Below are 10,699 nucleotides of genomic sequence, written 5' to 3' on the forward strand. Positions count from 1 at the left end.
GTTATGTCTTGCTTATCTATTGTTTGAAGAGTCGACTGTTGGCCTTCAAGAAGGTACTCTTCATAGTTTTAGTTGTTAGCTGGTGACCTAGGAGGTCTTTAATATCTTAGTGACTAGTGACTTTGCCACTCCTTGGATTAAATAATGGAGATTTCAGGTCAGGTAGGTGGGCACAGGAAAATCTCTTAGTTCCGGATGAGTTAAGCTACCTGTGCAGCATTGCTGTATAGATCTTGTTCCATGGGCTTCCCAGGTGGTGCTAGAGGTAAAGAACCCACATACATGCATGCATAGCATGTGTACAAAATACTAACAGAGCCACTGAAAAGATCTCCATTTTGCAAAGATCCAAGACCTGGGTCCCTGTTCCTGATCAACTGTTACAACTCAACCGCTTGATTACAGATAGTATTTGCAAACATTCCGAGTCACAGTTTCACTGCCTTCTTTCTGCTCTAGATTTTGGCCTCTGGCAATTTTGATTCTTCCCTTATTATCCCACCTATAGAACTAAGATGATGTTGATAAATCTGTTCAATATTTCTAGATTGTTTATAGAGGGAGAATTTTCAGACAGTGCATCCTACTATCTCTTCTCACTCAGAAATAAGTGTGTATCAATACTGTGCACCTTGTAGGAGAGGACTGATGAAAAGGGTAATTGGCTCATAAAGTATGCTAAGAAAATGTGGTTAGCCACCATCATGGTTATTCATTTGTTGGGAACCTGCAGTGCATCAGGCGCTGAGCTAGTACCTGGCACTACAGGTGTGATTAGACTCTGAGCCCTTGACAGTACATGCTGAATGTTAAGTCCTATAAAGCATATGTGGATAAAATATGCCATAGTACACAGGCATGGAGAGTTCTCTGGGTCTAGGACACCAGATGAGATTTTCCAGAGGACATTGTATCTAAGAAATTCTTCCTGCACAATCCATCTTAGGATATCTGTCGATTTGAATTTTGCATTTTCCAAGAAGATTGTTTCAAACCCACAAATGTGAGATCACTGGCACCCTCCCACCCCAAAGGGTGAACACAGGAAGAGTGGAATGACTCAATTCCCTCTTTTCCTCAGATGACTGCAGTGAGCAGAAAATGCCAGGCTTTACCATCTTTCTTCTTGTTGTTCAGTTGCTAAGTCATGACCAACTCGTTGTGACCCCATGGACTGCAGCATGCCAGGCATCCCTGTCCTTCACTATCTCCTGGAGTTTGCTCAAACTCATGTCCATTGAGTTAGTGATGCTATCCAACCATCTCATCCTCTGTTGCCCCCTTTTCCTCCTGCACTCAATCTTTTACAGTATCAGAGTCTTTTCCAATGAGTCAGCTCTTCACCCAGGTGGCCAAAGTATTGGAGCTTCAGCTTCAACATCAGTCCTTCCAATAAATATTCAGGGTTGATTTCCTTTAGGATTGACTTGGTTTGATATCTTTGCTGTCCAAGAGACTTTCAAGGGTCTTCTCTAGCACCACAATTCAAAAACATCAATTCTTCAGTGTTCAGTCTTCTTTATGGTCCAACTCTCATATCCATACATGACTAATGGAAAAGCCATATCTTTGACTATACAGACCTTCATCACCAAAGTGATGTCTCTGCTTTTTAATCCACTATCTAGCTTTGTCATAGCTTTCCTTCCAAGAAGCAAGCATCTTTTAATTTTGTGGCTGCAGTTACTGTCTGCAATGATTTTGAAGCCCAAGAGAATAAAATATATCACTGTTTCCATTTTTTCCCTATCTATTTTCCATGAGGTTATGGGCCAGATGTCATGATCTTACTTTTTTGAATATTGAGTTTTAAGCCAACTTTTTCACTCCCCTCTTTCACCCTCATCAAGAGGCTCTTTAGTTCCTCTTTCACCATTAGAGTGGTATCATCTGCATATCTGAGGTTGTTGATATTGCTTCTAGCAGTTTTGATTCCAGCTTGTGATTCATCTGGCATTTCATTTGATGTCCTCTGCACGCATACAGAGTATATATGCATATATACAGCCTTGATGTACTCCTTTCCCAATTGTGAACCAGTCCATTGTTCCATGTCCAATTCTAACTGTTGCTTTTTCACCTGTGTACAAGTTTCTCAGGAGACAGGTAAGGTGGTCTAGTATTCCCATTGAAGATTTTTCCACAGTTTATTGTGATCCACACAAAGGCTTTAGCATAGTCAATAAAGCAGAAGTAAATGTTTTTCTGGAATTCCCTTGCTTTTTCTATGATCCAATGGATGTTGGCAATTTCATCTCTGGTTCCTCTACCTTTTCTAAATCCAGCTTGTACACCTGGAAATTCTTGGTTCACATGGTACTGAAACACAGCTTGAAGTTGCTGGGTGGGTAACCCACAAACTGGAGAATAATAATACCAAAGAAGTTCTCACACTGTTGTGAAGGTTCTAGGTCCCATATCAGACTTCCCCACCTGAGGATCTGGCAAAAGGACTGGGAATCCCAGGGAATCTGATTTTGAAGAACAGAGAGATTTGATTACAATTCTAGGGCCCAGAAATCAGTGTTTCTGGGTGGCAGGTATCTGCTGATGAGATGAAAGCTCAGCACTGCTTCCTCCTGACAGAATCAGCTCCAGGGGAACATAGACCAATTGAGCCTCAAGGTCAGAAGGAGCTATAGTACCGGGTTGCTTATTGGCACAGGCCTTTAACCTACAACCGAGAAAAACAGAAGTGAGGCTGTGGGGCCCCAGGAGAATTGAGAGTATAGGTATGACCCTTTCCTGGTTTCTGTATTAGATGGCTGAGTGCACTTCATTATTAATGTTCCTACAACTAAGCCCTTTTTATAGAGGTGCCAAAGGAATTTAAGTTACTCTGTAGTCCCCCAAAATGAAAAGGCTTATGGAATAATCAGATGGTGGTAGCATGGTTTAGTAGAAAGAACATCAAAATCAAGAAATTTGGGTTCTCTTCCCAGGATTGCCATATCTAGCCTTGCACACAAGACATTTCACCTTATTAAAGGGCCATTTCATCATTTGTAAAGTGAGAGTTTTGTACCAAATAGTCCTTAGGGATCTATCAGCCTTAGAATCTTATGTATCTGTGGTCCTTTTGAAGAAGAAGCAAGTTGTATATGTTCATTAAGAGTCCCTGAGGGGGCTCAAAAATCTCTCAGATTTTGCCCCTGAGATTCTGAGAGGCCTTGCAGTGAAACCCAAGCAGTATGGACACATGGGCAGATCTAAGGGCTGAAAGAACAAGGCTGGAGATCACCATTCATTGGAGAATCAGAGAGCTTCCATCTGCTGCATGAACTTCACTGGGTGTGGTACCACAGCTGCCTTGGAAAAAGGCTTTTTTTGGCCTGATGCAGCCTGATCAATATGGAGAAACGGGGGTGGGTCTGATTTGTCATTCACAAAACGAGAAAGTTTTGATGGGAAATGATGTAGGAGAAAGAAAATAGTGTTAGGCATGCAAAAATATGATTAACATCTTCTCCTATTGTAAAACACCTCAAGATACAAAAAGAAAAAGATACAAATACAAAGGCTTTTGTCCCAGACTTTACCTTTGGGGATATAATCATTTTTGGCTAAGATCTCAGTCTTCCGGTTAGCAGAGCAGAAGGTCTGAAGTCCACCTTTCTAAAACATCAGTGAGGCCATGTATTCCATTGCATGCTATAGAGGAAAAGTGTTCTTAGTCTGATTCACAGAATAGGGGTATTATCAGCCAATCAGTCAAAGTTTATGGCGCTCTTCCTGACACTGGGTTCTGTGAAAAGCCGTCTGGGACCACCTACCTGTCTATTTTCACCCTCTCCTACCACGTGTACAGTTTTCTCAGGTCCCTCTGCATCATCCAGTGCTAAGCTCTTTTTCACAAGGGTTAGATGGAGTAGCGCCAACCCCTGAAAGCTCATGCAATCCTTCCCCTGCTCTCATCCACCCCAAATCCCAATTAGGTACTTCTCTTCGGTCTGTATCTCTATGCTAGCTCAGCAGCAGCAGCAGCAGCAGCAGCAGCAGCAGCAGCAGCAGCAGCAGCTGTGATTGCTAATGGGGATCTTCTTGAGGACTGGAGCCCTGTTTTATTTCTCTCTGTATCCCCATAGCAATGCCTGGCACAAATAGGTGTGGAATAAATGTTGAATGATTGAAGGAATGACTATATCCATAGGCAACAGATAGAGCTACCATTCCCATACCTAACTCCCCAGAGCAATTTAAACAGAAAATATCACCAGATAATATAACATAAAGAAGAAATTATCTTTACTCTTGAGAAGTCAAGTCATAGGGACAGGACAGACTGACAGCCTTTCCTCTTTGTTTTGCATCACTTACGCATAGTCATTTATATGCCCACTTCATCTGATTGGCACCCAGCCAACTGCAACAAAATCTTTACTGTAGGTATCATCAAACTCATATATCGTAAGAGCAGCTCAGCCTGTCTCTCAGATTTATATATTTACTTTAGGTTGATTCTACAAAACTAGATCCATGAGGGTGTGTGTGTGTGTGTGTGTGTGTGTGTGTGTGTGTGTGTGTGTGGTGTTGTGTGTATGTTGAAGGAAGCTCGTTTAGTAAAGAAGTAACTATCCCAATGCAAAGAGCTTCCTTGTGAGTAAAAGTGAAAAACATTCAAGTTAGTGACTTTGTATTCTTTAATTTATCAAAAGACAGAGAAGCTGGAATTTTATAAAAGTTTTTATTTCTTCTGTGAAAATGGTTAAGATAAAAATTAAAAGTGGCTCTTAAAGAAATAAGCTTTAGGTATTTGAAAAATTCACTTGTGTGGAACACTGTGATGATACAGGAAAGTGAAGTGCGTGTGTGGGTAACGAAGATTTCACTTATGGACGTGATGTGCAGAGAAACCGATCCTGTACCCTCCCTTGGGGAAGCTTCCTGTGGGGAAGAGTGACTTCCCAAATCAGACAGCTTTCAGCTATTGTGATTTATGTCTCCCAGTCCACATCCAGTCTTCAGATACTTTTAAAACTTTGGATCAATTAGGCATTTTTTCCTTCCTATTTTTTCCATTGTAATTTTGACTCAAGCTGTCAAGCTTCCCAGGCACATGTTGCCGTAGGAGACTCTGTTTGTTTAGGGTGGAGTAGTTTTTTGGCAGGTTAGGGGAGGAACAATTAATTCTAATAGGTATACAGTAAATTAAATACTTGGGTCTTTCCAATCTTTTCTTTGTATTTATGCTCCTCTTTATAAATTCCTTTCTCTTCCAAGATGACCTTTAAGAACATAAAAGAAGCAATTTTTAGAAATCATGTCCAGGCTATAGTCATTGTTGTTCAGTGGGATCTGCAGAACCTAGACCTAGACCATCTCTGCTCTTTTCAACATATCTTCCCTAATGCTCTTGAGATGAGAGAGGCCATCCTTGGGGAAGAGATTGGAAAGAAAGACTCCAAAGGATCTCTTATTAACCATTTGAATGTCTGAGTTGTTCTTATGAAAAGGAAGATCTTTTTTAGATCTCCCTTTAATCCTCCATATTGAAGCCCATGCTTTTATAATGTGGGAAAAGTATTTTGGGTGCTCTTTGGATTTTTATAGACAATTACATGAAAGAGAAAGAAGGAACAGATTAAGTTTTGCCAGTGAGTCAGTCAGGGTTGGAGGAAAAGTAACAGATGCAGTGTTAGATGAGCAAAATATACTCCAAACACATGAAAAAGAAAAAATCTGGGGGAATCTCAGTGGGATGCACTTGGTCCTCCCAGGAGAACTCAGGGCATCTATAGGTGTTAAGGATGTGGGTAGCTGCATTTTGACTCCTCTTATTTGGCTGTAAATATAGATTCAAGTGCTCACTGTATAGTTATTCCAAGTTCTCCAGAGCCAGAGGAATGGGCTCCAGCATTGAAGACAAATGCTCATCTCAGAATCTTGTCTTTTATCCCAGTGAGGCCTGTGTTGAGAACAGAAGTCATTTGCACTTCCCACTCTCAACTGACATTGCTGTGCAGCTGTACGACAGCTGTTGAGTCCCACCCCATAAGTAGCAGCTTCTCAGGGGTTGGCAAACTGGTATACATCTGGAATGGTGTTCCAGTGACCTCTGGACCCCATAGAATAAATCAAAACATTGAAGTAATAACTTGGATGAACTTGTTCTGATGTAACGCAATTGCTGAAAATTATTTAATTTTTTTTTTTTTTTTTAGTTTAGTGATCTATCTCATCAAAGCACAGTGAAATAGGGAACAGTCGTTCTATTTGACCTTTAAGGAGGGTTGGGAAAGAGAAAGTGATTTGAACATGGGAACTGAAAGGTGGCCTCAGGATTCAAGAGTCTCCTGACCGTCTGTGGCCCCAAGAGTTTGATCACGAGATGTTTCATGAACTTCATAATTGGGCATCCACTCAGCATGGGGAGCAGCTGATGTGATTGAGTAGGTGGGCTGGGTTGGCTGGTGTGCCTTCCAGGATGCTGCGGGACACTGTTCCCTCCCAGGAGTGGTTAGAGAGAAACGACACATTGGGCTGCTGAGCTATTTTGTAACGGCTGGTTGCTGTTCTTATCATACATTCCCTTTGGGGGTGAAACACTCCATTAACTCTGGTTTGGCCTGGGCCCCTTTCCCATTTTGGTTTCTATTAACTTGTAGCAGTAACAGGAGGAGATGGAAACCGTTTGGCTTTCTCTGCTGTAACCCTGTGTCTAGCTGTTATGCATGAAGTAGCTGTACAAGTGGGATGACTTGTGTTCCAGCATGGTATACCAAACCCTAGGACCATTGCACTCTGGACAGACATCATTTGAGTCAATATAGCAACCCAGAACTGGGTTTCTAAGTATAAATACCAGAAGAAGTGGCAGTTATGGTCCTTAATCTGTGTTGTTGTTCAGTCACTCAGTTGTGTCCAACTCTTTTTGTGACCCCATGGACTGGAGCACACCAGGCTTCCTTGTCCATCACCATCTCCCAGGTTTTGCTCAAACTCATGTGTACTGAGTCACAGTGATGCCATCCAACCATCTCATCCTCTGTCACCCCCTTCTCCTTCTGTATTCAGTCTTTCCCAGCATCAAGGTCTTTTCCAATCAGTCAGCTGTTTCCATCAAGTGGCCAAAGTTTTGGAGCTTCAGCATCAGTCCATCCAATGAATATTCAGGGATGATTTCCTTTAGGAGTGACTGGTTTTATCTCCTTGCTGTCCAAGGGACTCACAGTTTGAAAGCATCAATTCTTCAGTGCTCAGCTTTCTTTATGGTCCAACTCAGCCTTCTTTGTGGTTCAATAAGTAGCAAAAAGTCAAGATACATGACTTTTAATCCCAAATTCTACTTGACCCTTGCTGTGTGACCTGGGGAGATTTTTGTCATCTCTATTTATCTCCATTTCCTCCCTGATGAAATGGGACTTTTAAAGCCAAATTTGCCTGATGTGCAGCTTTTCTTGATGACCAACAGAGCTAACACATGTGAAAATATATTTTTTTAATTTTCTTGTATGTAAAAATATTCTGTAACCCACATGATATAAAGACCTACTATTACAAGAAGGTGAAAAAGCTGATCAAGGAATTCAGTGAACCATTCTAGACCCTAGAATAGGCCAGGGACAGATGCTAGGTATGAAATTTGACAATTCCTTAGATCCAAGGGTCTTATCTTGAGACTTTTCAACTTCTTGAGTATGTTGGGTCAGTTTTGACCCTGCCCTTTGGCTTTTCTCCCATAATAATGTATCCCGAGTTCTGTGGATTATTTTGAGGTGGTGTAAGTGGGAGAAAAGGGGGAAGCAGAGTGAATTTGTACTTAGACACTGACCTGCTGCCTCCTTACCAGCCTTTCCAAGGGGACGGTTGGTGTGACACCATCAATAACCGGGCCTATTGCAACTATGATGGGGGAGACTGCTGCCCTTCTACACTCTCCTCCAAGAAGGTAAGTGAGGACACCTGGGAGTGGGGGGAGAGGGAAGTAGCCCCAGAAACAGGCAGGGGCTTCAGCTAGCTCTGCTTCGTGGCGCATTATGGTTTTTCTTCAACAGTCAAGAGGACAGAATGATAATGAGCAAACATGGGAGCCTCTATGGTGACAGGAGGAAGGACTGTAATTTTAGGATAAGTTGTTAGAAAACACTACTTCTCTCACTGTCAGTCCTGCAACTGATTCAGAAAAGCCATGCTTCTGCTCCTCAGAGATTCACACCTGCTTGTCATTGTCCAGGAGATGTTTCTATGAGCAGAGAATAATGGCTTCCACTCCTTGGGGGGGCAGGATTACCCATGAAGTGATATCTGTGCCTGCTCAGTCTCTCAGTCATATCTGATTCTTTGCAACCCCATGGACTGTAGCCTGCCAGGCTCTTCTGTCCATGGGAGTTCTCAAGCAAGGATGCTGGAGTGGGTTGCCATTTCCTACTTCAGAGCAGGGCTTCCTACCTAGTGCTTTAAATGTCTCCAGTTATTATTAAATCTTCATAGCTAAATTAAAAATCCTATAAAGTGTGTAGCAAGCATATTGCAGGTATTTGTTGAGCAACCATCACAAGCTCCCTGGAACACTCCCCAGACTGTATCCTGAGCAGTAGTTCTTCTCTCCTTTTATCCTGTTACTTTGGGCTCTATAAAATTAGAAGATGTGCTCGAGCGAAACATATAAAATCGAGTAGGCTGAAAACTTGGAATAATATGAATGAAAACCCAAGAACTCCAAAGATATTTGATGCTAGTTGGCTGATTTGATGAATCAGAAATACACAAGAGATAATGTTTTCTTCCTCATATGCATCTCCACAATAAAGTCACACCAATGATTACCTGTACACAGACCTGAATACTCCTTCTAAGAGACAATATTTACTGATGACTCACTCTGTGCTAGGCATTCTTCTCACTGGTGGCATGAATTAACTTACGTAGTGCAGAAAACTTAAGAGCTCATTGTGTCACTGTTGAGTTTGCTCTAAAAACCATTAAATCCCAAACTATGAGAAAGAGATCAAGAGCTTGGACTGCAGGTAAGAAAGCATGCCAACTAGTTCTTGGTCTCACTTGAAGAAAGTAACTGGTCATGGGTCCCTTTTCTACCCAGGAAGGCATAACCACTTGAGAAGAAAGCAGTCAATTCTCTCCTCATCTCCATCTCACATTCTGCAGTTCTAGGGTTTGCCTTAATGGACTTCAGTGGCTGTGGCCAGTATACACATAAGGGATTGAAAAATCATTTCACCCTTGTTGACTCTTAAATTAGTTAATTCATATGTGAAAATATGCTGGGAAATTACCTCAAACCTCACCACCCATTCTCCACCACTTGCCCAATCACCAAGACTGTCTCTTCAGTGCACTTGGACTATTACATGATACCCTGATCTATTTTTGTTTCATTTGACCATCCATGCCCAAAGAGCAGAATTTTTGTCGCTTTTATGTCATGTCTCCTAAATGCCCACTTCTCTCTGAAGCTAATTATGGACACTCAAACTGTATGGTTATCTGTTGGTAGCAGTGCAAACAAGAAGAGAGAAAATGTTGCTGGGCCATCTCTGGCCTGGAGGAAGGATAATCACATAGCAGGAAAGCAATCTGGCCACAAACAATGAGTAGAGAGACGCATTGTTTCACCAAGCCTAAGTATAATCTGGGTTCAAGAAAGGCAAAACCTCAAGCTTACGAAAATAGTAGAGATGACCCTGTGGCCCCGAGAACACCAAGGGAGTAGAAAACCTAGAGCTAGGTTATAGAGGCTTGGTTTTCTGGGTAGTAGTGTCATGACCTTGAGTTAAGGCACCCTACCTTTCTTGACCTTCCCTCTAAGAAGAAAACACTAACATTCATCTTACCTACTTTACAGGGATTTTGTGCAAACATTAGCAGTAATATTAGAAGTAGTAGTAACAGGTGTTAGAGGCACTTAGAAATATGTTTTTCATATCCATCATCTTATTGAAACCATCCAAACACCCTCTGAGGTAGATGCTGTTGTCCTCCCACCTTATATGTAAAGAAAGTGAAACAAGGTTTACCTTGCCTAAGGAGACATGGTGTGTAAGTGAAAGAACTGAGTGTTAATTTCAGTTCTGTGATACTGACATGCTATCCCACACTTCCTCTGGGACCAAGTGAGAAAAGCAAAGGCTGGTTGAAAGTGTGAAGCTTGGTACAAAAATGGGTGATTTCAACTTCTCTTTGCTTTCCCTTAGGTCATTCCATTTGCTGCTGACTGTGATCAGGATGAATGCACCTGCCGAGACCCCAGGGCTGAAGAAAACCAGTAACTGTAGGATCAAGCCCTTCCTTCCACTGCCCTGGAGGCAGTAAGAAAGAGGGGCCTCCACAAAAGGAAAGAAAAGATGAGTGAAAAAGGAAGGGCATAAAGTGAAGGAAGAAGAACATGAAGGATCTTAAAGCAAGAGGACATTTATAGGTGCCAACTATTGTATCAAGTAGCCCAAGTAAGGAAGAATCATAGGCAAAGGTTTCTTCAAAGAGGCAGTTGATTTAAAATGGAAAGAGAAATATGACAGATATACAAGGACCCTCCTCCCCCATTTATATTCTATCCAATCCCATCCTCAACTCTTGCCTTGCTCCCTACTCTGCACCCTGCCAACTATTCAGCCCCACCCAACTTGTAAAACAATATCAAAACCCTAGAAGAGCAGTTGCCAGGGACACTCTGTTAATACTCATTTTGAATGGATTACCATCTTTCAGGGCTCATCTAATCTAAACTGGCTCTCTCCCTTTC

The 10,699-nt window shown here is 41.9% G+C and overlaps 1 protein-coding gene across 1 annotated transcript in view; it reads left to right on the plus strand.

Moving 5' to 3' along the window:
- The window catches only part of PAPPA2 (pappalysin 2), a 318,373-nt gene extending 308,073 nt beyond the window's left edge, over positions 1-10,300 (plus strand). The window contains exons 21-22 of the mRNA XM_069546135.1: positions 7,790-7,888; positions 10,152-10,300. Coding sequence (XP_069402236.1) covers positions 7,790-7,888; positions 10,152-10,226 — 174 coding nt within the window. The 3' untranslated portion in view covers positions 10,227-10,300. The remainder of the gene's footprint in view (positions 1-7,789; positions 7,889-10,151) is intronic.
- Positions 10,301-10,699: the final 399 nt, after the last annotated feature.

Source organism: Ovis canadensis, chromosome 12 (genome assembly GCF_042477335.2).
Source record: "Ovis canadensis isolate MfBH-ARS-UI-01 breed Bighorn chromosome 12, ARS-UI_OviCan_v2, whole genome shotgun sequence".
NCBI classification, from domain to species: Eukaryota; Metazoa; Chordata; class Mammalia; order Artiodactyla; family Bovidae; genus Ovis; species Ovis canadensis.